The 27,544-nt window shown below is 33.7% G+C and overlaps 2 protein-coding genes across 2 annotated transcripts in view; one reads left to right on the top strand and one right to left on the bottom strand.

Moving 5' to 3' along the window:
- Window positions 1-440: 440 nt before the first annotated feature.
- The window catches only part of LOC137405417 (WAP four-disulfide core domain protein 3-like), a 75,604-nt gene continuing 48,500 nt past the window's right edge, over window positions 441-27,544 (top strand). Inside the window, exon 1 of the mRNA XM_068091672.1 lies at window positions 441-534. Within this exon, the coding sequence (XP_067947773.1) occupies window positions 474-534 (61 nt within the window). The 5' untranslated portion in view covers window positions 441-473. The remainder of the gene's footprint in view (window positions 535-27,544) is intronic.
- Window positions 12,239-22,755, bottom strand: LOC137404484 (transcriptional repressor NF-X1-like). Its single transcript, XM_068090706.1, has 5 exons — window positions 22,672-22,755; window positions 19,576-19,665; window positions 15,056-15,157; window positions 13,766-14,111; window positions 12,239-12,956 (listed from the first exon to the last, which is right to left on the bottom strand). The coding sequence occupies exons 1-5, from the start codon at window positions 22,727-22,729 to the stop codon at window positions 12,803-12,805; spliced, it is 750 nt and encodes a 249-aa protein (XP_067946807.1). The 5' UTR covers window positions 22,730-22,755; the 3' UTR covers window positions 12,239-12,802.

Below are 27,544 nucleotides of genomic sequence, written 5' to 3'. Positions count from 1 at the left end.
GCTATTGAAAAATACTGATTGCCAATATATTGTTTTGTATTGATGATCAGTATGCTGACATCTGCCCCACAACATCAGCCTGCCTTTGACCTCACAGCAAACATAAACACATATGGATTATAATAATAAAAATAACATAATAGATAAATAATAGGATGCAGTCATGTTAAATATATATATACTCTGTTTACTGATTAACTTCATAATGTAGAAATGCATTTTTACCTTGAACGTTCTCACATAATTGCATCTTACACCAGTCCAATCAACATCCATTATTTGAGAGTTTACTGTGCTGGGCCAACTGGCTTGCTATAAGGACCAACAGGCCTGCTATAAGGGTTATATGGCTTGCTGTAAGGGCCATATAGCTTGCTCTAAGAGCCAACTGACTTGCTATAAGGGTTATATGGCATGCTATAAAGCTATGCTTAAGTTACGCTCATCAGTTGTTGAAGGAATCATAGGAGAAAATGTATTGTCTTCAGTTGATAGCTGGGATCATTTTGCGCTACGGGACGTGTGCACAGTTCTGTAAGTTTTTATAGGCATTTCTATTTTTTATTCAAAAGGGAAGATAAGTCAAAGTTTCATAAGAATGTACTAAAAGCAAGCTTTATGTCTGCAAGTGCCGAACTCTGCTTGACCGACAACTTTACTATGTCAAGAGCCATATCTGTTTGTTTGTCCAAAGCTACGCTAAAGGCGTGGTCACACGAGCACCGAACCGACGTAGGATTGGTTCGGAGGCTGGTTCGGTTCGTGGCACATGTCACACGGCCACCGAAGAAACTTCGCTTCCTAGATACCATACATATAGAGACAGGACACGGTTTCATTAGTAGTTGTTATGTATTTGAGTTAAATATTTCTATTGTAAACAAAAAAACTTTGAGGAACAATTATAAATTATAATTAAACAGCAGATTTATCAGAAGATCGTTCGGCTGCTCAAAATAAATCACTCGATACAAATATTTTGCTAACCCTTCCCATCAACATAATTATATTTTTTATTAACATATGAATGTTTTTCTATGCTGAGTACATAACAAACAAAAACAGTCTTTATCATAGTACTGTGGTTTTACATAAATAAATCAGTCAACGATAGTTCATCAGGATGAATGACACATTACTTATACTCTACACGAAAGAAAATCACAACCATTCCCTTACATTTATGCAAAACCTAAGTGCAACATCTTACATTTATGCAACCCAATCACAAGTCCGGGTGAACCTTATCGTAAATTGCTTCATGTGGTTTATTTAATGAAATAAAAGTATCGTCCCATTTCTTTTTTAACTTTACTCACAAGAAATGTGACACGTGCTCGCTAGAATTCTAGAATTTTAACCAGCCAATAAGAGCAAGGGTTCGGCACGAAATTTCGAGCAGTGCCGAAATAGTTCGTTTCGGCCAGAAATGTCCTCAGCCGAACTTTTTAGAGCTGAAAACGACGTCGTTTTGCGTCATTTAGTTCGGTTCGGCGCTCGTGTGACCACCCCTTAAGAGCTCGGAAAAGAGATTGTACTGCATGAGAATCAAACCCTTTTATTCACATACAACCACAATGCACATTGTTATTACACACGATGATCTCTCCCAGTGTATACGGCTGCCAGCATTTGAGTAAGAAAACAGGAAATCTTTGAAGTATTAACTTTGCATTAATTACTCATTGTTTTGGACAACTTCATAAAATGTGTAAAAACTTAAAATATGTTTTTTTGCTGTTGATATGCAATTGAAATTTGCTGCCAAAATGCGTCGCAAAAGGCAGCAGTGAGGAGAAAAATGGTATAATACAAAAAATCACACCATCTCATTTACTTTTGCAAATGCTTTCATTTCTTTTTGCCGCCACCTTTCGTTATGTACATAGTACCTGTGGCTGCCGCTCGAATACACAATGGCCTAAAAAATCAGATTCTGTGTACTTTGCTGCTTATAGTAAAATAAACTTTCAAGCGATTTTTTTGTTGGACCTATTATATAGGTTGAAGAAACATAGTTTCAAAATTCTCATTTGCCAAAGGTAGTACTCAATCAGTCAACAAATTTATATATGTATAGGGGGCCTATATACATACCCTAGGACACTTATGTATTCGCGGCATCTAACTTTTGCGTTTTCGCGGTGTCATCATCTCGCGAAAGTTTCATGTGCGAAACTAAACTATCATAACAAACGAGCGAAAAAGCGAAACTAAATAGCTTTGTTCATTGATACTGTATAATTGAATTTTATAACGACATTTATTTTAACATTTTTAACGACCACTATAGCATCGTTAAAATATAAACTGACAAAATAATTTGACTGTCAAAATTTATTACGTTATTATTTTGCAATTATTTAGGATTATTTTCCCATTAGGAATGATTTATAATGATAGGAATTTGATGTCAATGCACATGCATTAGTTAGCGTTATCATTTGCTGGGGACATCAATCAATGCAGTGAGCACCGTGTGTTGAAAGAAAATAAGACACATGCACTGACACTCGCAGTACTACACAAGCAGCATGGCTCTGGAAAGGTTTGGATTCACCACTGACACCTCTTCAATAACTTGTAATTTTTTGAGATTTGTTTTGTTTTAAGTGGTGTGACTGACGAGACATTTTTAAATTAAAATAGGCAAAACATGACCGCAGTTAATACGCTCAGAAAAAAAACATCTTTTCCTTTTGAGCGTTTTAACAAAGATCAATTTTGCGGATTTTATTTTAAGTTCATTCGGAGGCTTTTACGCTTTTGATGGGACACGGCCAAGCGGGTGATTGATAAAACTTAATCTTTTGCAAACCTTTATAAAAGTCGTTAACAAAAATATTTTGCCTCTGATGATGATAATAATGATGCCTAAGAACTACTAGAAGTTGATGTTTGTCTCTATGGCTTGGAATGAAGTGACATTCTACAGCGATAAAAACCGCGTCCATGGCCGTTGGGCAAATAACTTTTCGAATAAAGGATGTTGAGGTCGAGTTATCTGAAGGAATTTATCATTGCCTTGGAACTGACCAAACAAATCCGTTTGAGCTGACCTTGTGTTTGAGATGAAATGTTACATTTTATCTGAGGGCAAGTTTTTCAAGTTGGACTGTACTTACCGTAAAAAATTCCCAAAAAGTTGGGGCGGCTCAGCCGGCCAGCTGCCCCATTGAAAACTGGCCTGTTGATAGTCCAAGAAACAAATGGCAGCAAGCGATCAAATTGCATTATCGACCTTGCCCACACCATTCTACCTGCGGTTCACAATTACAAACTAGTCGCAAATTGGAATTTTTTTATCGGTGAACCGAACCTGAGGAATATAATTATGTTTGTTCCACTGCATTTATTTTCACATCACTATATTTTCGCACTCATCAGAGCTGCGAAATTAAGTTGCTTCGAAATTTTACTCTGTGAGCTACTCACGAAACTAAATACTAGCGAAATATAAGTGTCCTAGGGTATATATGTACCTTATTATTCTACACATACATATCCGCATACATGTATATGTATGCAAATAAGTGTATAAATATTATACATCTATATATATATATATAAATCTCAGTGATTGTCTTTTTGTTAAACGCTGTGTCCAGTTATCGCAATTAAAACCTAGCAATGAAATATTCGAACAGCACTGGATTTGATCTCATAGCCTCCTGATCTAGGAGACAGCAAACTTAACCGTTGAGCTACACTATAATTGTCTTTAGTGGGATATTGCCAAAGGCGAGGCGAAGCCGAGCCGTAGGCTACACACAGGTCAACATAGTTATGAGCGAAAATAAAGTTTGCATCCAAATATCTCACCAATCCGATGAGCAGTTACTGTAGGCCTACACACAAAAACTAAACCAATTGACAGGACCACCCATCATGTCAAAATATTCCAAGTTTCAAGTCATGTCTTGTACAACTCACCTCATGGCTTCTCAAAACTTTTCCCAAGTCCCTATTAATTTGAGACTGCCTGATTGCTGTTTCCAAAATGGTCGCCGCTAGCCTAGCGTCCTACTTCAACACCTCCGTAACTATCGAGGCATCCCTGAGTGCTCCCAAACTTTTTCAATTTCTTGTAAGCAAGCAAGAACCAATCAAAATCGGGTTAGCACTATTGTAAACCAAACCAGTATGCAAACCAGTACAGTGCCAGTGCAGTACGCAAATGGTGAGATGTGATTATTGCTGCATGAGTGAATTTGAAAAATAGAATTAGCTTATGTTTGCTGGTCTGACTTCATGCATTATATAATTAATTGTGAGTCTTTGTCTATTGTATGTCTTTATCTCTTGGTTTGTGGACTTAAAATAGATTGTCTGTTATGGAGCAGTGTTTAGCAAGCAAATGAATAGGGTGTGGACAGGACACTCTCTGGCTTATATCAACAACTACTGCCTCTAAATACAATATTAACACTTTCAAGCCTAACCTTGTTAACCCAGGTTAAGAAAACTAACTAGACAAACTAGAAACCAATTGATTCATTTTAGTCTTCCAAACTCATAGAGTTAATCCAATGAAAATGTGAATTACATTTTTTATTACTAAAAACACATTAGATAATTATGGGAAAAAGTACAGTAACACTTAACGGCTGAGTTTTCATGGCTTCAATGCTTTACGGGTTTAAAATTATTCATTAAAACAGCAAAAGTTGACACGAATACATAAACCTCTTCCACTCAGGCCCACTGAGATGACTTCACGAGCATTATTACGCTAGCACCCATCACAGTTGGTTCTGGTCAAGTATAAGAGTTTTTGTGACCATTTCAGCATGCCTCCTAAATGCCCTTGACCTTCAAAACTGTGTAATGAACCTCAACAAAGGAAAGTGCTTAACTTAATTGGTGAAAAATTTATGCTTCACAAAAGTTGGTAAATTTAACCAACTTACACTCAATTATAATATCAAATGCCCTTAGTCCCTGTGGTGTTTTGCATATTTGCACGATGAAAAAACCCATTGCGGCGTTTGCCTGGAAACACCTCTGTAGTGTTGTCACAAAATTTCAGATTGCTATGGTAATGCGTTTTCATGTGAGTCGATAATATGTCAAGGATTTTCAGATTTTTTGGCCATTTTTTAACAAAGTTATCGTCATGTGTAATCAATCGGAACAGCGTTTTGCATTAAACATGCATTTTTGCATTATGTTTTGACTAATTGGGCCAAGAACCACAGCAGCAGGCTCATATATTAACCCGTTTTCTTTCATCAAACTGTCATTTCCAAGATTTGATCTCCTTTTTTACACTTGATGTTTATTCATTTGCTAAACACTCTCAATATGAATAGGGTTTGCTTAGTCACTGATCAGGAGGACTGGCTGGTGTGTTTCTCATGAAGATCTAAGTTTTTGTCTAATTGCCAGGTTTCTCAAATGATTCCTCCGCAAACAAAAAGATTTGCAGATTTTGTACTTGTTTTTTTACTGGCAACATACTCTGCCATGGTACACGCAGGGGTCTACATAGGAAGTGGTATACAAAGAAGGGTGTGCATACCCCTAAGCATACCATTAAAACTGAGTCTCTTTATATAGCGATTGTTTCTGAGCATTTTGATTTTGCAAACGTAAAACTAATTACAGTAAACCATAATATGCAACATAGAGATGAAAAACTTTGCTTGCCGGTTTTTTTCTGACTGAAAATTTACTTCCCAATAATTTTTAACTACTTCTTTCATCCCACTAAAATTTATATCATTTTGCTCAATATTCATTTCGCTTATCTGCTGTTTCTTTGGTTAATTAAATCCGTCATTGAACACTCAATAGTTACACATTGAATTATTTCATTGTGTAACCATTCTATGCAATTGACACAATATATTTCCATGAATGCATTTCAGTTTAGGCTTTGCTTTGACTCGTAATGAAAGTATAAATACATCTCTGTTTGTATATACATGTAAGTTTTTAGTATTCCCTATTATTCTCACTAGCAAATAGTGCCTTTCCAACTATTGGTTACTTAACATTCATTGAAAACAATTAGAAATTGAATTGTTGAACCAAAACTTTTCTATTAGTTGCACATGACTAAAAACAAAGTTGTTTTTATTGGAGGCAAAATATAATTGGTCTAGATAATGTGTAGGCTTCGTAATAAAAAGAAAAGTGAAACCTTATTGATAAACCAATACATTGGCTTACGGTAGCGGAAGAGTTAATTATTACATGTCATAGTATTTTCTCGATTAAATCTTTGTCTTTTTCTCAGGTATAAAATAAAAAAATAATTTTTTAATAAAACCAACATTTCTTTAATTTGTAGCCTTTTAATTTATAAAACGTTTTATAAAAAGTCTTAAAAAAACTCAGTTTTCTGATAATAATGGTGATAGTAATATTCCTCCATTTTAATGTTTTATTGATGATTGACTTATTCTTGAGCACAGTCTCAAAGTTAATTTATGAATACATGTACTTATTATGTAATCAACAGCGATAACAGCACCAGTAGGAATTTTTTAAAGGTTCATTCCTTAAAAATGATGTCAAAGTGCAATTCTCTCTGTACAGTCAATTGAGTTTATATATTCCCATGCAACAACACCATAAGGGTGTCTAACAGCGACACTCAGTAAAATTTGAATAAAAAGCTTTTAGTTGGATGTTCGGCATATAAGTGCTACAATGTTTGCATAATAGTCAATGGTTACCAAAAATTCACTCAGGAGTTATCCCCTCTGAACATCAGCAAATGTTGCTAGATGTAGAAGCTATTGTATGCAATCATAGTTGACAGTTGTTTTTTTCTGTGTATAAATACTATCTAGCAACTTTGGCTAGCAATTTTTTGAGCTTTTAACCGTAATCAAGTTTTTTTTATTTTAATCTTGAAACATCCTGGCAGTCAGATCACTTCAAACATAAAAAACAATCACAAATGATAGAAAAATACTTATATTTTTCGATAAAATCTACTAAAGCTTGCATAAAATGATCTTTGAAGTAAAATGAAAACTCTGATGCTGTCAACTGCTATAAGTCATCTGTTCAGGCTCTAAGGCTACTATTTTCATATACTATATGTAGACATTTTACAAGTCTGCATCAATTCACTGTATGATGCCACTAAAATTACATTGCTATTTTTTAAAGTATGTTCATTTTTGAGCTTTTAAGAGCTTGTAATCACATTTCACATATTTTGAATCTACAATCATCGGTTCACCAGTCCCAACATCGCGAGTTAGAGTGTTGTGGAAAACTCAGATTCATCCTAACCATGACTCCTGGATACAGATAGGTGACAAACAGATAGTGCCACTTTTTGTGAATAATTTTGTTTTGCTTTATTATAGACGTATAAAGTTTTCAGTTTTACTTTGCAGAGCAGACTTTTCTGTTTAAAAAAGAGCAAATCGCAATAAATGAACGTCGAAGGTATGCGCTCTCCATAAATTAGTAAAATTACCTCAACCATGGTCTATAAAACCAGTTAGAATGATCATAAAAAGGAGAAAGGTTGTCGATGCAAACCAATAATGCCGCAGCTACAGTACCAGCGCACAGCGTTTTCCTTTTATGTATGCCGAAAGGGGTGAGTTTGGAACAAGCTTAGAACAGATGAAGCAATTTATATGTATTTTACTGTTCTTATAATGTAAAATCCCTATTACATAGACGCTCCAGGAACCGATTATTTATGCTGCAGGAGTGTCTACTATTGTATTCTGTATCAATCCTCTTGCGATAGACTCCATCCCTTTGCTTTCGTCCTCCCCTCCCCAACCCCCCTTCCCCCTCCCAACCCCCCTTCCCCCTCCCAACCCCCCTTTCCCCTCCCAACCCCCCTCTCCCCTAATGACTGTCTTTTTTCTCGCTGGTAGTGGAGTCTCTTGCATGATAGGGAGACTCTGCTCGGCTACGCTGGTGCTCCTAGGGTTGGCCACGCCTGCCTTGGTCATGGTGTTCTGTCGTAGCAACGTATGTAGCCAGTCTGCACCGCAGCAAAACTCAATAATTAACCTAAATGTTGGTCTGTGAAGTGCTGTTAAATACATTAAGTGTACACCGGCTTTGCTCTGTCTTAGTTCTCAGCATATACCTTGTCTTGCAGAAACTATCCAGTACCCGAGGAGGAAGTGTCGATATTGTTCAACTGGCTATATGAAAGACAATTATGGCTGTCAGACGTCGATGTATTGAGTCTTTAGCTTCTGTTCCTGTATTATACCCCCTACTGTGAGCCTTAGAACATTCAAAAAGGCAATTAATGTTGAACTTACACAGAAATTTGTAGATTTTTTTAAAAGGTATTTTTTACTATTGGTTTTTTGGTTTTGTCGCCGACACCAAATATTCAGTCCATTGCATCAGACTTTTGTGCGTAAAAAAGGAAATTTTTGAATGATAGATGAAAGGAGGAGACGAGATGCCCATATCTCGTCTTCTTGTTATTAGGCCGCTAACTCACCTCATTTTTTATTGTAGTAAGAGATTATAACTTCAAATAATAAAGCATCTGATCAGCAACAGCTTTTGCGCTTCTAACTATCTGGTACTTATTAAACAAAGCACATGTACCTAACCTAATTAGCATATTAGGGATTTTCAATGTTTCCAATTAAATGGACAAGCTTATAACATTAAATTTTATTTAATGCTTGCGTTTTCACAAGCTTTCATGCTTACTCTTGGTCAAAAATATTAAAGTACATCTAATATGTGTAACTTGATTAACAAATAACTTTAGAGTAATTTACTTAATTAACATTTAAATTTCTATGCAATAATGCCAAACAAAGTTTTTATCTTGCTGTTGGTTGATCCATGCTGATTTATCATAGCTCTATCGTCTTATTGGTGCTTTTGGTCAATATCGCTAGAACTGTTTTATTATATTTATTATATTCTTCTCAAATGAAATTTTTTCAAATATGTGTTGCAAAGTGTTGCAAATATTTTTGCAGATTAAAATGAGTACACTGTAAAAATCAAACATTTCCGATAGATGTTTTAGGACTTAAGAGTTGTTCTCTCGTCAAATCGTGTGTCTGTTTGGCGGTATGAAAGACTTCAATGGGCGTGCGGGCATAAAAGCGAGATGCATTCCCATGCTACTAGTAGAACATGTGAACAGAAGGTTGTAGTGCGCATGTTCCTTGTACACAGGCACAATGTCATCTAGTTGCCGTGCTTAAAGATGCTGATCGCCGAACGTTACGACTCTATGTAAAATAGCGTCAAAAAGTATGATACCCTGAAGTATACGAGTTTTGGTAAAATGGATCATATTGAGTGGTAAGGACATTTGGCTGTTTGCTGGTCAAGTTTTGGAACAAGTTGAAAGATTTGAAAAACTAATGACTAAAAATAATTATATATGCATTTCTATTTTGACTAAAAGTATGAAGTTTGCATAAACGGAACCATTCGACGTTGATGATTCTTTAGGCATCGCTCAGACAATGGTTGCGTATGTTTCTAACAGAAAATGGCTTCCTTCTGAGTCACTCAGCTTATACTACTCAATGTTAAGATTTAGGTTAACGGTAACAGTTTTTTGGTATATTATATGGTGTTGTGGTAGCAGCGTCTATATTTCGCCAAAATGAAAAAATAATTTTAATAATGGTTGGTATTTAGAACCCTTGTAGCAAAAAAAGATTTTTTCTGATCAAGAGTGGCAATTTAATAGGCCTTTAGTAGCAAGTCTATGTTCAGTGCTCCTGAGTGATGTTATGATATTCAGCATTACTATACAACATTATTCAATAATTAAAAATATATTTTGTTTATTAATGGAATCAAGCAAGGTGCAGCCAACTAAGCTACTATGAGCTATGTTGACAAAGTTACAGCTGCACTCAGCTGCTTTATCTGATATATTTTCGTAAATAAACACCCAGATAACTTCACCACTCAGAGGCATTCTTCTTTAGTACTTATTTTAGTAGTATAAGAGTGAGTGATGCTCATGTGAGAAATTGATTGGCAGATGTTGGTACTTCTTTACCACTTAATGTCTTTGAACGCTTTGCTAAATTTTAGTGCTGATGATCATTGTCCAATACTTCCTTGTTACTTGAGTTTGTAATAGTAAACAGGATCGACAGAGTGCACTGACTTTCAATTGAGTTTTTTTGAGAAGCTTGAGTATATAGGTATCGAAGTTCATCGCTCACAAGGTTTCCTTAGCTGATTATAACATAGACCTTGCTGTGTAGAAGAAATGAGAAAAAAAGGATTTAAATTAACATTGAAGGAGTGCGCTCCCCTTAACTGAACGTAAAATTACCGTATTCAAGCCAATCGGTGAACTGTCAGTAACTGATGAATGCTCGGCAACTAGTGAACAGGCAGTAAACCCATCCAAACTGTTAGGAAGATGCAGCGAAGATGTACTTATAATGCTTCAATAAAACTGGCTAATGGCAGAACTAATTTCATGAAACTGGTTGGTTTATAAGAAAAGCCTTATTTGTTAACTCTTTGAAACTATGACAACCGGTATTCTTGCCTTCACATGGCTTTGTTTACAAGCGCTGTTTCCAAGTAACAGCGCAAACCAATCAAATTAATTCTTACATACAGCATTAGACCAAAAAGTTTACTTCAACTTTTTACAATTTCCAAATGTCTTGGTCTACTTTCTTGGTAGAGTATGAAACAAGATTTTTTATTGAGAAGATATCGCAAAAAAATTGCACACAGCTCAGTTGTTGGATGCGATAGATGATAGTGATGCAGATAAAGAATTAAGTTATACTAACTATAGTTTTGCTGATGATTTTGTGTCAGAAGATGATGCTGAACATGTGCTCAATGGATATGATTGATAGTGCAAACATTCCCAGACTTTGTTAAAATCATATGAATTTTGATAGTTTTAGCCCAAAAAATTTCACAAAACATGTTTTATTTGCTGACATTTGCAGTGTGTTCTTGGACTTGTTTTCTCGTGTTCTACCAAATATCATTTGATTATGAAAAAAATGTTGAACTTTTTGGCAAATTTTTTAGGAATATTGACACACGTGACAAGGATGGCTCAAAATGAACTTACAAAAAATTTTACTTGATTTTATCAAAAAAATTTCATATTTTTCTATGATTTGCAATTTTTTTGTGTGTTTTGGATGATCTGACTGTCAGGATGTTTCAAGATTAAATTCTACAAAGCTTGATCTCAGTTAAAACTCTTAAAAGAACAATGCTTGTGAAGTGACATCACTAGTTGGTATAGTGACATCACTAGTTGGTAGTGACATCACTAGTTGGTAGTGACATCACTAGTTGGTAGTGACATCACTAGTTGGTAGTGACATCACTAGTTGGTAGTGACATCACTAGTTGGTAGTGACATCACTAGTTGGTAGTGACATCACTAGTTGGTAGTGACATCACTAGTTGGTAGTGACATCACTAGTTGGTAGTGACATCACTAGTTAGTAGTGACATCACTAGTTGGTAGTGACATCACTAGTTGGTAGTGACATCACTAGTTAGTAGTGACATCACTAGTTAGTAGTGACATCACTAGTTGGTAGTGACATCACTAGTTGGTGTCACCTTCAAATATCGATGCAATAGTTGATATCGGCTATCATGTTCAAGTTGCAGCATCACAAGTCTCTGTTCTTTCGATTTTTGAGCAACTGTAGATGTCATAACCGTACTTTTGCATGATCTGAGCGATATAGTCGTGATCAAGATTTGTTGATTTTAATCTTGAAACATCTTGAAAATCAGATCACTTCAAACGTCATAAATAATTGCAAATCATAGAAAAAATGCCGATATTTTATGATGAAATATATTAAATTTTTGTGCAAGTTAATCTTTGAAGGGTTAAATTCAAACAATATGGTAGTAATAAGTAATATAATATAATATAATATAATATGGTAGTAATAGGTTGTTATTTCTGTAGCGTCTTCAAGGTCCTACCTAACCCGAAGGTACTTGACGGGGTACTTAAAACAGACTCTGATAGCCAGCCTATTTCTCTTGAGGAAATGCCTGATGACGACTCATGTATGATTTTATTATAGTCATCTGCCAAACAACTTTTATAATAGCACAATATGAAGTTGTTCTCTTTCTTATGGAATTTCATTGGTGTTGGGTGGACAACTTCTAACTTTTCAGCAAAATTCGATTGTATTAATGTACACAATATATGTCAATCATATTTTTTTTACTTTAAAGTATGTTGTATTTTACATTTTATAAACATCTATGTTCTATGTGTCTTTATATTTAAATTTATACAACAATATTATGTTAGGAAAATTTGCATACCGTAGTCAAGCCTTTAGCTTTGATTTTATAAATACTTTTTTGTTGAGTCTCTCATATCATCATGATGCTAATTCTCATATGATCCAAATACATTTATTATACTACCTGGTCATTTTTTTTACTTTAGTTGGTGATACGATCACAGCTCGTCGTGTACACAATAAAAAACAAATTGTAGTCTCCAGAAAGATTTTAGGATTTGTTAATCTCATTGATGTCAATAACAGCTGGTCAGCTGAAGATGGCTCCTCAAAACTTTTAAAAAGAATAGTACCTAGATCATGTATTCTAAATAAAATAAATATAAGGAAATATGCATCAGCTTTGTGTTGTTACATTTCTTGTTACTGGCCTGTTTCTAGAATATTCCATGAATACTTGATATAAAAGTCTGAAAAAAATTGCATCATAAAACAAGAATTTAAGTAAAAAGCAAGGCACTGTAAAAATATTTAAAAAATATATAATATGTTTCTTATTTATTTCATATATATGAAATAAACATGTATATTATATATGTTTATTAAATTTAATTGCGCATTCTTCGGCGGAACCTGCCGCGCACGCATCTCCTTCGACAAAAGCCACAGCATATTTTTCCTCTTCGACAATCATCATCCGTGTCACACCGGTGGCTTCTTGCGGTCTTGCACTCTTTCACGCGTTGCATTCTTGCCGGACATCTGAAAAAATAAAATAATAAAAATATATTTCTAACAAAAATGTTTAACTGACAAGTGAGAAATTAGGCTATTAGTAAAAAGGTTTCGCCAAATTTAAATAGAAGGTATTAGTGATTTTATGGCTAGAGTTTACTGAAGATTAACTAGGGGATTAACAATGATTAGAGGGAATTCAGCAAGATTGAAATTGGTTAAAGCTGCCCTGCCTTAAAAATGATCTAATTCCACCTTTTATACTGAAATGTTTATCGATATTCCGTTAGAGTTGAAACTATCCATGTAGCTGAAAGTAATTTTAATACAAATAACGTATTGTAACTATAATTCCATCAATAAAAAACAACTCTTGTTAAACTTGAAAAGCAAAAAACTGTTTGAAGTTTTGACCCAAAACTATAGCTAACAGTTGATTACTGTATAATCTGAGTTTACTCAGCTTAGAGATAAACTCGTGTACTTCGATGTCTATTAAAACCATATTATTCAACATTCTGGTTACTTTGTTAGCATATTTAATATGCTTACTTAAGCTACATGTAAAATAAATGGTGATTTATATTCACATAGTCTGGTCTTGTTGATAAACCTAGGCAATACTGGAGCATATTGTAACCATGCCAGACTATAATTAATGATATAGGCTAACACACAGTAGTTGTCTTTCCGACATATTTTTACTGACTGACAGGGTATGATACAGTGTTTTCAGCAATCTCTATGTAAAAATCTCTTTGTAATGAATCTGTCTTCTTGTTGGGGTATCTACAGAAAAAAGCTTTCTGCTCAGGTATCTACAGAAAGAGGCTTACTGCTGAGAGGAGCCTTGATCCCGTCTTCGATGCTGCCGGCTCAGCCCAACTTGACTTTGAACGCTGATGCATTCCCTCATACAGCTGCCGCAGCATTTCTCTTCCCTTGGGCAGTCTGAGTCTTCATTGCATTTGCTTTCACAGATAGAGGAGTTGTCTTCCTTTTGAGGGCATTCTCCTGGTTTTTCAAAGGTGATTTCAAGGGAAGCGACGCAAAGTCTGGGGCAAAGTCCGCAGCACTTGTAGTTACCTGCGCAATCTTTGTCCCATGTGCAGTCTACTTGACAAGCACCTCCAGGGCTTGTCGGTGTCACCGGACAAATGCCTGGTTTGTTCTTTCCATCAACTAAAAGAAGAAGGTTTTAGCTTGAGGTTTGAAAGGGTAAAAAATTATGAAACTTTTATTAGCTAAAACTATAAAAACAAGATTGTAATAGCTTTTTAGGAATCTGGGTCTTAGGAAATAAAAGCGTCTATATACAGCTTCACCATCTTATGAGTTTGCTAATATCTATAGGAGACAGTCATAGCTTAACATATAATTGTTGCAGGTTATTGGTGACAGAAAACTGGAAATCTTTTAAGATTTGCCATGTTTACAAGACCGAAAATCGCAACACAACGGTTTTATATTAAAACAGTATCAACACATTCAGAATGTGTCATAGCCTTTTTTATGCAAAACTTTTCCTGGCCTCTCACAGTATTTTGGGCTCTTTAAAAATCTCTTGTGCTTTTCGAGACCACCAATGTAGCTTTAATCCATCTTTTTCATAAAGCAAAAAGAAATAATTTTAAGTTTGGCAAACAGTATATTCTAAGAGCCAAACTTAGGTCATCTGAAAAGTTGGAAAATATTTACGAAAGTATTAAAACCTGATATTTAAAAAAAACTGGATTTAGTTGTTGAATTAAGCTTATATTTTAACCTATCATGTACAGAGACAAAGCATTAGTGGAATAAAACAAGCTTTCTCACTATACATCTGACAATAGACAGCATTCTACCATTCATCCTATAATCAACTAGAGGTAGGCACAAGACTACCCCACCTAGTCATATAATCCAGGCCATCCTTGTGCTAAATAGTGTCCTAATTAAACACCTTTTTAACCATTTTTAACTACGAGGGGAGTAAACTTTTCAGGCTATGTATGATTTTATCTATAGCTCATAAGTACTTTCACTTTTTATAACAATAAATGATAATATATATTTGTTCAACTGTTTTTAATTTAAAACCTGGTACTTTATTGCCAAAAGGGATTTTTTTAGTTAAGGTTCCTTACCACAAAGGCATCTTTCACACCCTGTCATAGAGCTATCTTGGGTGTAGGGAACTTGCCCTTCTGGACACTCTATAATCGCACAGTCTTCCAGCACAGGACATACTGTAAACATAAAGCTTGGTGGTTGAATGCAATGTAAAGCAAAATAAACAGCATGACTTTTAGTGTAAACCATGCTGCTAAATTTATCAAAAACCTGCCATTTTTTAACTTATGAATGACGTAAACTTATTCAAAGTATTAGGTATATACTAGTTTTTTTGTTAAAATGAAATCCGCAATTGTCAATATATTTAGGTAGCCTTAGAACTGCAAAATAAGATATGAAATAGCCTCATGATCTTCCGGGCTTTGAATGGGTCACATCAATACATATTCACCAGTTCTTCGCCAATGCTGAATACTACTCTATGCGATTACTTTATGGTTTTACTATAGGAGTCTAGGGTATTACTCTGTGGTATTGCTTTATGGTATTGCCATATAGTATTACTCTATGGTATTACTCTATGGTATTACTCTATGGTATTGCTCTATAGTATTACTCTATAGTATTACTCTATAGTATTACTCTACGGTATTACTCTACGGTATTACTCTACGGTATTACTCTACGGTATTACTCTACGGTATTACTCTATAGTATTACTCTATAGTATTACTCTATGTGATTACTTTATGGTATGGCTCTATGTGATTACCCTATAGTATTACTCTGTGGTGTTACTTTGTTGCATCTTTTATTTACCTGATTTAGCAGTCATCATTACCAATCAATCTAAAACGTTCTGCATCAACATTGTGATTAAGAAGATTTACATCTATTTTAATATAATATACACGTATAGTGTTCTCAAAACTGGTGGAAAATATTATTCAGTGGAAGTTGTTTTCTCTTTAATTTTATAGTCTCACTTCTAATAAATAACCTTTGTTTGCTGTATTATTCATTGTTAGCCAAATTATTAGTTTCTTAGATTCTATTGATTGATCAAATCTTTGGTTTTCTAATATAATATAATATAATATTCAGTAATACAATGTTATATAATACATATAATACAATATGGCATCAGTTAACATATTCTTTACTATATTAAGAGTAGGGTCTATCCATCTGTCTAAAGTTACACTAAGAGTGTTGAAAAAAACCGCCTTGCACAGAACTTGAACCCGGGGCCTCAGATTTAAAGGCAATCAAACTACAACTACACCACTCCCACTTTACTGCTTTACATAATAATTCTATATATACTGATTACTCATGACTATCTCTCACAGTGCACGAGACTGACAAACGTACTAGTGTAATATAATAAAATATAATATGTTATAATGTACTGTAATGTAGTACAAAATATGTAGTAATATAGTAAAATGATATAATTTAATATCATATAATCTACATCTATATATTAATAAATCTAAATTTGTCATTGTATGTGAGTGTGTGAGCACACATGCTTGTCAGTCTGTCTGTTAGTCTGCTTAAACACTGCGTTTCTACATAATTTGGCTGATTTCATCCAAACATCACACAGATATGCTACGCACTTTCTACCAGGTCACCAAAATATTTAGTTTTGAAACTCCATCTTGTTCCTGTGTGCAAGTCTCTTGAACACTCTCTGGTAGGTTATCTGATTGGTTACAGAAAAATAAAAACGTATAAAATGTAATATACTTTTATTCCAATTTAATCTAATTTCATATTTACTGTATATAAATCAATTATATATAATGGAATTATATATTATACTTTTCAATATATCATATATATCAATACACATTAAATATATATTATATATGTATTGAATTTTGTTATGTATAATTAAACTATATATCGTATAATATTATATTATTTATATTATTATGTTTTAGTAATAATAATAATGTTAATGGCAGCCTTTACTTGGCTTTGGATAGATGATTATTGCGCAACAACCATACACCGTAGTTGACAAAAGCAGTTCTTCTTGGCAATAATCATTGACAAACTTTTATCTCATCTGTCAATAACCAAACTAGAAGTATGAATTTTGATTCATTATTTCCTTCAAAACCTGCCAAGAATGTTTCCTTATTTTTACAAAGCTTGAGGATATCCTATCATTAAGAACTCATAAAATTCATCAGCATCCTTTGTACAGATGTCTGTGTCAGATGCTAAGTACCAGGTCACTGAGACAGTCATGTGGCATTACATAAGGAAATGATAGAAAAGGAATCAGGTGATTTCTCTGATATCTATTTTGGGTTTCTCCGTTCTGCAATCGTAGTACAATTAAGAAGCTACCGGAAAATCTGTTAAGCTTCATTTTCAATCATTGTTTACTGATTATTTAGAACTTTCTAGAACTCGTATTTGTAACTGCAGTAATCCCCCATTTTTCCTCATTAAGTGGACAGACAACTCTGAAAACATTAAAAACTGATAAATCATACCCAATAAAGTCACTTTTTCTTTAAGCATAAGCCATTTTCTATTTTTCTAAGCTCATTAGGCAACCTTGAAAGTCATGTGCATTTGAAAAGGAGGGTGAGGAGTGTCAGGAGTGTCACAAGCATTTTAAAAAGGGGTGTGAGGGGTGTCACAAGTACTTGTTTTAAGAGACATGATGAAAGGTGTCACAAGTACTTGTTTTAAGAGACATGATGAAAGGTGTCACAAGTGCTTGTTTTAAGAGACATGATGAAAGGTGTCACAAGTACTTGTTTTAAGAGACATGATGAAAGGTGTCACAAGTACTTGTTTTTAGAGACATGATGAAAGGTGTCACAAGTACTTGTTTTAAGAGACATGATGAAAGGTGTCACAAGTACTTGTTTTAAGAGACATGATGAAAGGTGTCACAAGTGCTTACACTTATACACTTCACATAACAGGAAAATATGAAACTGTCACAGCTGCTAGCATAATGATGCTTGCGGAGGAACATCACTGGAACAGTGTATGAGGGAGATTCATGTATTTTAATTATTTAATTTTAATTGCAGTCCTTTATGTAATGCCGAACTAGCATGTTGTTTAAAGGCTACACAGATCAAGGTTATTTCCCAAAAAGATTGTTTTCATTTATGTATTTTAAATATTTAATTTTTTTCAAATCTCCTTATTTTCTTTATGTTTTTAATTTTGAATGAATGTTTTCTACTCTTCAAAGTACTGAAGCCAAGAAAGGCGAACCACAAAGTAACAAAAGATTAATTATTGTATTTCAAAAGAGTACATTCAAAAGTAAGTCAAGGAAACTTAACTTTTGAGAATTGTAACAATAGATGATAACTTTACCAAAATGTGAATTTTTATTCATGCTAATAAGGGTATGAATGAAATTTGTATTTAAAAGGTGCTGAGTCCGACTTGTGATTATATGATGTTGGAAAAAATAGGAAATTTTACAAAGTCTAAGAAAACCTTTAACTGTTGTTGAACATAGGAGATGTGATCGCAGAATATGGTCATTTTCTGCACATCTACATGTATGTTTACAACCTTCTATTGAATGAACTAAATGAAATATTCAGGGTAATCGTCTATGACTGCATTTACTTATACATGTTGTCGTCAACAGATCGTAAGCCAGTCTGAATGTAAGTAGAGCGGCTAAATACAATATTTTGATACCACCCTTTAATTACAAACTTTACGAATTCAAAATTCAACTAAATAAAACTTATTTTCAAAGCAATTTCTTGTTTATTGCAGTAACAATTCTTATCGACAGTAGACTACTGCGTAGGCAACTATTTCTTTAATTTAGATTACATGAAATAATGGTAGATTTATTGCATTTATTTTGTGACTAAAAACATCCCTACAATTAAAAATTAGACAAAAGTAGCCTGAATAAAACAAAATTAAAGAAGATCCTGAAGTCAGCCAGACATAAGTCGCATAGATTGTAAGTCAACAACAATCTGCATGTATATAGTTATAGTCATTCCAAGTTATTCTGTAAGCTTTAGAATATAATATTGTGGAAACTTCTTGAAGATTCTAAAAAACTCTAGAAAATTCTACAAAATTCTAGAAAATTCTAAGAGATTCTAAAGGTCCCAAAATAAAGCTGCAAACTGTTTGTATGAAGGAGCATACTCTCAGTATCGGCACTAATCTCAGCTTTACTGTATTCCAAATTTGACATCAGCAGTCAAGATCAAAATGTGTTTAACTGTTGTAAGATATTTAAACTGTGTTATATTATTATATTTTCAAGTTATTCCAAGATGTTCTGTAAGCTCTAGAATATAATCTTGTGGAAACTTCTTGAAGATTCTAGAAAATTCCACAAGTTTCTAAACGGTTCTAGAAGATTCTAAAAGTACTAAGATAAAGCTGCTAGCTTTTATACAAAGGAGCATACTCTCAGTATCAGTATGAATCTCAGCTTTACTGTATTCCAAATTTGACAGCAGCAGTCAAGATCAAAGTGTGCTTAACTATTGTAAAATATGTAAACTGTGTTATATTATAATATACTACAAAGTGTGCTTAAAGAGGGTGTAGGACAGCTTACAGCATTTGCAGGTTGGACAGCCAGTCACATCTCTTTCTCTAATTCCTGGGGACTCACAAGGGTTACTGCATTCTGGTAAACTGCACGGCTCTACAATAGTCAGTGTATAGACAAAGGGATGCTATGAAAGAATATGACAAACTAAAAACCAAGGTTGGTAGAATACAAACCCAACGCTGTATTATATTATGATATATTACGATATTATATATTATATTTTACTTTATTGCATAATAGTATATTATTTTAAATTATGTAATGTTTTATTATATTATGTTGCAAATATTCAAGTAGCTATGTTTCATAAATCATAAAATAAGACCATACAAGAGTTCACACGTACACGTGAAGGTGAAGACTGAATGAGAACAATCATGTCTTTCCAGACACCCTGTATAGTTGCAGTCAAGATATTACAAAAACATAACAAGATTGACATTGTTCTTACAAGGTGAATTGTTTTCAACTCTACAAAAGAAATCACTTTACAAAAGAAATCACAGATAAGCAGGGCTGAACTCAGATCATTGAGGTTATTTCGATAGATCTTTTTGTTTTAAATTGGCTAAATAGTGCTGCCAGTGAAAACTTAACTGAAAACAAGTTTCTACTGTTTCAAAATTTATTGATAATATAGCTATTGATAACAAAAATAAAATAGTAAAACTAGAATAATATAATAGTACTGTAGTTTAAATAAAATATCATTTTTTAAAGCAGCCTTTTTAAATTTATATAGTCTAATAGTAACAAAAAAATCTTTTTTAAAATCTATTATGGTTTCTTTAGTAGCTTTTAAACCAGTCTGTAATTTTTCATTAAATTCAAGTGACTCATTTATATTATTTAGAAGTCAGAAAGGAGAGGATTAGGAGACGCAGGAGATATAGCCTATGGTACTATAGAGACAAGCTATGGTACTATAGAGGGTATAAATTTGCATAGAGAGAAAGTTTTCTGTACAGCTTTTACAAATCTGGCGGAGATGGACATAAAAGAGCCATCAATTTCTGGTTGGTTAAATTTCCTTTGTTTAGGCTTTCATCTCTAATCCGATTGGCTAATTTTCTTTTGTTTTTGGGTTAATCTCTAAGCTGATTGGTCATTGGTTATGTAATATTGACCAACAAAGAAGAGATTAAAAAGGAATAGAAAGCAAAAAATGAATGTGTAATCCATCACATATGTGTAGGACAAGCAATTATAGGAAAAAACAACTAATTTCGAAACACGACATTACAAAAGAAGTTATTGAGTGTATTTATGTTGCTATTAAAATAAGACTGACTCACAGCGCCACAGGCAGCAGACCTCTAATGTAAAATCACTGACAGCAAAGTTTAAAATTGTCCATTTATTATATAATCAGCCAAAAGTACTGCTAGTTCACAACCTTAGTAGAATCTGCTATGTTTATATATTTCTTCACATAATTTATGCGTTATTAAAATGTGCTCTTTTAATTATCTCACCGTTCAATACATAGTCACACAAACTGCTATTGAAATTACACCTGCCAAATTTCGCCAGATTTTTAGCAAGCGAAAACACAAAATGGATTATTGCTAGCTAATGTAATCTATCAGTGTCACTATGATTTGCAACAAGTGTCTCTAAGTTAACCTTTTTTCAACTTTTATAGTTTTCAGTGACAATAAATGTTTTTTTCAATTTTCAGTTTTTTAGTAGTTTTTTTTCAGTGTAGAGGCAAAAACTTTGTAAAAAGCTATAATTATTGCAGTCTTTATGCAAATAAAAAGTATGAAACTCAATAACAAAGATATCAATTTATATTTTTTTCAGGATCAAATGGATTTACAAACATTAAGCTCGTTGATATTTTACAATGTGTCGAAAAATATTTAATATTGCTCATGGAGTATATAGACATTCTTGGAAAGTCTGAGGAATGGACATTCATTATTCATTATACCATTATATATTATTATCTATTATACCAGTAAAATGGTATAGTTTTTATTTTTTATAAACTAGATAATATGCTCTTATAATGAAATGAATGACAAAGATGTCCGGATCCAAAACACATTTTACTGATTATGACAATTCACTTTTTGGTACATTTGGAAGTGTTCCACGCTGCAGCATATAAGTGTAAACATGCACGTGTATATACTTAAAAAAATATTATGTTAAAATATTTTAAATTATATCATGTTGTATTATTATATATTGTTATTTTACATTATACTATTATGTTATACATGTATTTTATTAAACTATATTATTTAATATTATAATAAAGTGTATTATATGGTACTATATTACACTATATTATCTTTTTTTATTTTATTACGCAATAATTTTAATATGCATACTATTGCATACAATGCAATTATTGATATATAATAAATTGCTATACGAAAAAGTTACATGAACAAAAAGAAGCTGTAACACTTTTTATAGGAAGCTGTATGTTTGGTTTTAACGAGCCGGGGAATCTTTGTTATCAACAGATAATACTTTCTAGCTTTGTCATAAAGCTTAGAAATTAATTTACCTTCTTTGTCTCCCTTTTTAAACACTTGAGAGATTTTCCTTTTTTATATAAAATACTGTTTGAAACCATTATAAGATGGCTAATCATGCCTTTTAAGTTATGTTTCTGTAGAGCACTCTTAATTTCTCTGTATTAATTAGAAAACTAAATCATGACTTAAATTTATATACAATAGACAGCTGTTTAAGTCAGCAATAGTTGAGTGTACTAATAACACAGACTCTATTTTCTATGTATGGTCAATAGGGAAAGCAGATTGTATCTGTAGCTCTATCATAGACATTGATTCTAGATCTTAGAAATTAAGTACGGTAACGGAATAAATTAAAAAACTATCAAAAAAGGTGAATACTGATAGCTTAGCCAATCCTGAAGATAGTTTCAACCTGTAAATAATCCTGAAGACAAAAGATGTTGTTTGCAAATCAGATACATAAAGTTGAGATGTTTCGCGTGTGTTAATATAAACTCACATTGAAAAAACTATTTAACGCTATAAAATACAAGGTTTCTAGAGTTGATTTAAACCAACTTAAACTCCTATTCGATGCTTAGCATCAGGATTGTAATCTTACCCGATTCTCCGGCAACATACCAAATAAGAAAAGAGAGAATGACTAGATTTCCCTTCATGCTTGTCAGTAGTTGAACAGCGGCATACACACATGAAAATGAAGTGCACGACTATGAAAGCTGTTTTAATACTCTCCGCTCTAGCTGTACCAGCCTATCACAGGATGCATGACCAATGACATTTCCTCATTTCATGCGCAATATGAAGTAAGGATTAGTGAAATCACATTCACTGAAAGCCATCAGTCAGTAGAAGTGATGGATTCGACAGAACATTAGCTGAGAGGTATTCATCGCATGAACCAGCTTCTGAGTGGTTGCTGGCGTAAGCTCCGAGGCAGACACTACACAAGCCATATTTTTCGAACTATTAGCCACCACTTTTTTCTGATGTTTTAAGCTATGCGGTTTATATAAAGGTGTGGCTTTTCTGTCGTTTTTTCTTTCACCGCTAAGGGGCAGTAATTGGAAACTCCGACTAGTGCGCTTCTAGCAGGGAAAGAAAAAACAAAATGCCAAATGGTACTGCTCCGTTACGCTCTGGGTTAAAAAGTGTCTGTTAATACGGAACAGTGCCTAACGACACTGTCTCTTATTAACCAGCAAAGGTGCTGCTATGTTGAAAAGCACTGCCATGAGTTCTGCGGCCTATACAAAGGTGTGGCTTCTGTATTGTTTTATTATCGTTTTTTGGAAAATAAGGCAGATGCGGCTTATATAGGGGTGCGGTTTATAGTCCGAAAAGTACGGTAACTACTAGTAAGGTATATAAAGTAGAGATAGACTACAATATATTGAAGTACAGAGACTTGCCCACATTTTCTAGGCAGAGTGGAGGTGAAAACACATGAGGCAATACTTAGGCGTTATCGTGGTGCTAATCTGCGCTAGAACTCAGCGAGCTCATGCATAGCGATAACGCTAGACATTCTCTATCACAGCTTTATCGCGAGCAAGATGTATTTCAATTGGTTTGTTGTTACCAGAATGCATTTTTATGGCGGGTAATTATTTCTTATCGATATTCACCAATGTACAACAGCAACACTTTGCTATTTTGTTGCAATTGAAACATCATCAGAATGAACACTGATTTGTTCATGAATTCAATAAAAGCACTCCCAGTCCTGTATAAAATAGCACACATAAACTACAAAAATCCAGTAGAAAACCAACATTTGAAGTCAATCGTTGCCCAGGTTGATCATCTTGAGAATAGCAAATATTTAATATATTCAATATAAAAACCTGCTATAAGGTAAACTATATAGAAAAATCGTAAAATATCACTGTTAAAAATACAAGAATCGTTGTTTCTCATGTTTTTCTGTAGTGTACAATCCGTGAAGGGGAGATAGGCCTAATATCAAAAGCTGAAGTTGTTTACGTCGGTGCCTAGATGGTGCCATATTGACTTACCTAAATTTACTCACAACTCCGAAGAAACTAACGATACAAAATTTTGTTGGCAGTTTGTGAGCGTGCCCACGTCATCGTTTGCTGGTGACTCGCTCAAATGTGAAACGCTCAAGTGTGGCACACGCCAGTGATATCTCCGCGCTCCACATGACGCATGATAAAATCACCTAGTGTATTTAGACCTTAACAAAAAGATGAAACCATCACATGCTTTCATTAGTAAAAATTATGGGATGCCTGTTCAGCCTGATAGAATTAAAGTTGTACGCATCGATGCATTTCTGAAGAGAAACTGAAATTAGCTCCATCAAGCTCTATACAGCAAGTTAATTTTAACTAGTGACTCTGTACTCAATATGGCTCTATTTGGTGACCTAGCAACACGGTAACCTTGGTTCATTCCAAGCTTAATACAATGGCTTCTTGCCTGTTGACTTTTACAGAGATCAGCTTCTCTGAATACGGAAAAAAACATCTAAGGAGTGCAAGTTCAAAAGCTCTCTAGTTCTAGTAACAACCATTTTTCAAGACTCTATTCAAATCAGTTAATCTCATACCAAAACTCATAACAACAACTTATAAATATATTGGGTAAATACAAAGCATCTCTAAGGTCTACATACATGTACACTGTGACAGCTCAGTATTGTCCAGCTCTTAAATAAATCATTGTCCTATCATAAAAGCGCTTGCTTTCTTTTTTTATTATATTCTGGCAATATTAGGAAATATTGCTGGCATTCAGCGAGCTTATTACTGTCTTTAAAAAAGTCTTCTGGTCAAATTAATGTTTGCTTGTTTCAACTTTTTTGTAAAACAGAATCGATAATATCTATCAAATAAAAACATTTGAGGTTGAGTTTTATGTTGTACAACCGTACTATTGAAAAGATCACAAAACGCTCAGCCGACAATAAGAGATAGCGAGCATAGACATTACCCATGATTCTCTTTTAGTAGATGATAATTTTGAGCTGACAGAATCTGTATGTTCATTGCTAAATAAACTCTCTCCAAGTTCCTTTTGTCTGTTTTTAATTCAGCAAAAACAAAAATCAAATATTTTCAAGTGATAGTGAGTTTAAATAACTATCTGCAGAGATAAACATAAAATTCAACTTCAGCATACACACATTGCGTCTCAATCTGCTTTTGTGTTCTTTTTCTCTGTTGTAGCAATGACCTTTTAAGCATGATTCAAGGTCAATCGTCTGTCTAAAACTTAGTTTAACAAACAATAATTGCGTACTATCAGAGATTATAATCACAGACGCAGCCCTATATCTAAGTATATTTACTGGATCCTTGGTAAAGAAAATAAGTTAGAAAGAAGTAGAGAAATACAATCTACTACATACTGCTAAAAAGTGAAAAAATCAAGCTAGTAAATGATTTCTTTATTTACACTGCGAAACAAATTCACCAGACAAAAACCTTGACAGAAAAATGACAAGTTACCATAATCAATTTGCCTGCCCCATAGATGCAAATGTTAACAACAAAAATACAGGTAAGATCATAAAATATTACACCACAAAAGGGAATTGAGAAAGCATGGAAAGTATAAGAAATAGTGTCCTAATAGTGGTGGGAGTGCTTGGAGTGCTTGGAATATTGACCAAAGTAATTTTAAATCTTCATTTATGTACTTGTTTTGAAATACTTAAATATGTTCAGCATACAAAATCATCACTGCTCTGTATGGGTTGTGTCATTAGCAAGGTGATACAAGTTTACACACCTTGGTGAGGGGTGTCATTACAACCAAAACACTAACAAATTCAGCTTTTGATTCTGTTCAGAAGCTAAGGTAATAATAGTAATAATAATAATGGTACTAATGACAGTGATTGGTAGAGATACAACTTTAATCAACTGCTACTCTAAATGGAACCAGAATGAGCAGCTGACTGCAAATTTCTTTTACAGCTATCCTGTGATCAGAATTAGTCATTCCTATGAAAAACAAGCAGAACAACTAGTAGGTCTGTAAACAGACTACAGATGATTGACTGTTTACAGAGACAAACTTAACTGACTCAAATACGACTTTTCTTTACTCGACAGAGTTTTACACAGTTGTTTTCTATTGACTCAAATGTACTCGTATTCTCAATTGTTGTAACTACAGTCTAGTAACGACTAGTATTGTATCGTCTCCAAGAGTTGGTAGCCATTTTAAAATGGACGCTATAGAGTCAATTGAGATTTACAGCAAAACATCAGATGCGCAGATATTCTACGATTTAACCAATGGAATCTGTGTCTATTCTTTGAGCATATTTCTACTAACCTAATAATCCTTAATTTGATCAACTTTTAAAAAAACTGCTTTTTCCTATATTTCATTACACTGGAATCAGCCGAGTTGTACTTATATAGTCACAAGTGTGAAATCAAAAAGTTAAATTAAAAGAATGCAATCTTAATGTGCAGACACTTCCTAGATTCTTTCAATATTTAATCTTTAGACTGATTTTTCAAGACTTTGTCTAAATGCATTTTCTTGTATGTGGGGTATTTTAGAATGTTTTGGACACAATGCACCAATTACAACATCTTTCAGTACTCTTTTGTTTTTTATTTAAATGAACTTTTATGATTTGCATTCGGCTTTTAAAAAAAACATCGCTTTTTTCAATTCTCATGGTTGTTAATAGCTTTTTTAGTTATGCAACCTGCCTCACTTAAAAAGATTTTAACCATTTTTTTTAAATTGTAAAAAAATGACTTAAAGTTTTTACAATTTTTTTAAACTGTAAAAAACTATTTAATACAACACATTTATTTTTCTTATGCATAAGGTAGACTACGCATGCTATTCTGTATTTTGAACCACAATCCTGTGATGCATGAACTAGAATTATGCCTTCCTCTGCATCCATCATTGTGTCATATCTACTTCCTCATAGCCTCAGTGCAAACTATTATTTAATTAAACAGTGAATTCTCATATATAGGTTAAATATAGACAGCATGCTAAGCGCCATGAATTACTCAAATGCTCTCTTGACGATTGAAATCTGTATTGTGTACTCTCACTCTTGGCATTCACGGTATAGCACTTGTCCACACTTGACACCTGCCCATAAATGGCACTTGTTTACACATGGCCATTATTTACACGTGACACTTTGTGGCATATGAAACTCGTTTGCCTATGACTCTTGTGGTTTGTATTGTATTATGTAATGTATTATGTAACACCCCCTTTGTCATGTAATGAGAACTAGTCCTTAAAGCTAGTATTGCTGAAAATACATGCATAGCATCAGGGTAGAAACTTGTGATTTCTCTAATAAACTACAACTCTTGTCCAAACTTGGCACCTGTCCACACATGACACATTGTGGCATAGGAAACTTGTTCACACATGACTCTTGTCCACACTTGGCACCTGTCCACATATGACACTTTTTCACACAATACACTTTTTCATACATGGCACTGTTCCAA

This window comes from Watersipora subatra, chromosome 9 (assembly GCF_963576615.1).
Source record: "Watersipora subatra chromosome 9, tzWatSuba1.1, whole genome shotgun sequence".
NCBI classification, from domain to species: domain Eukaryota; kingdom Metazoa; phylum Bryozoa; class Gymnolaemata; order Cheilostomatida; family Watersiporidae; genus Watersipora; species Watersipora subatra.
This window is presented reverse-complemented; position numbering and strand designations above follow the sequence as displayed.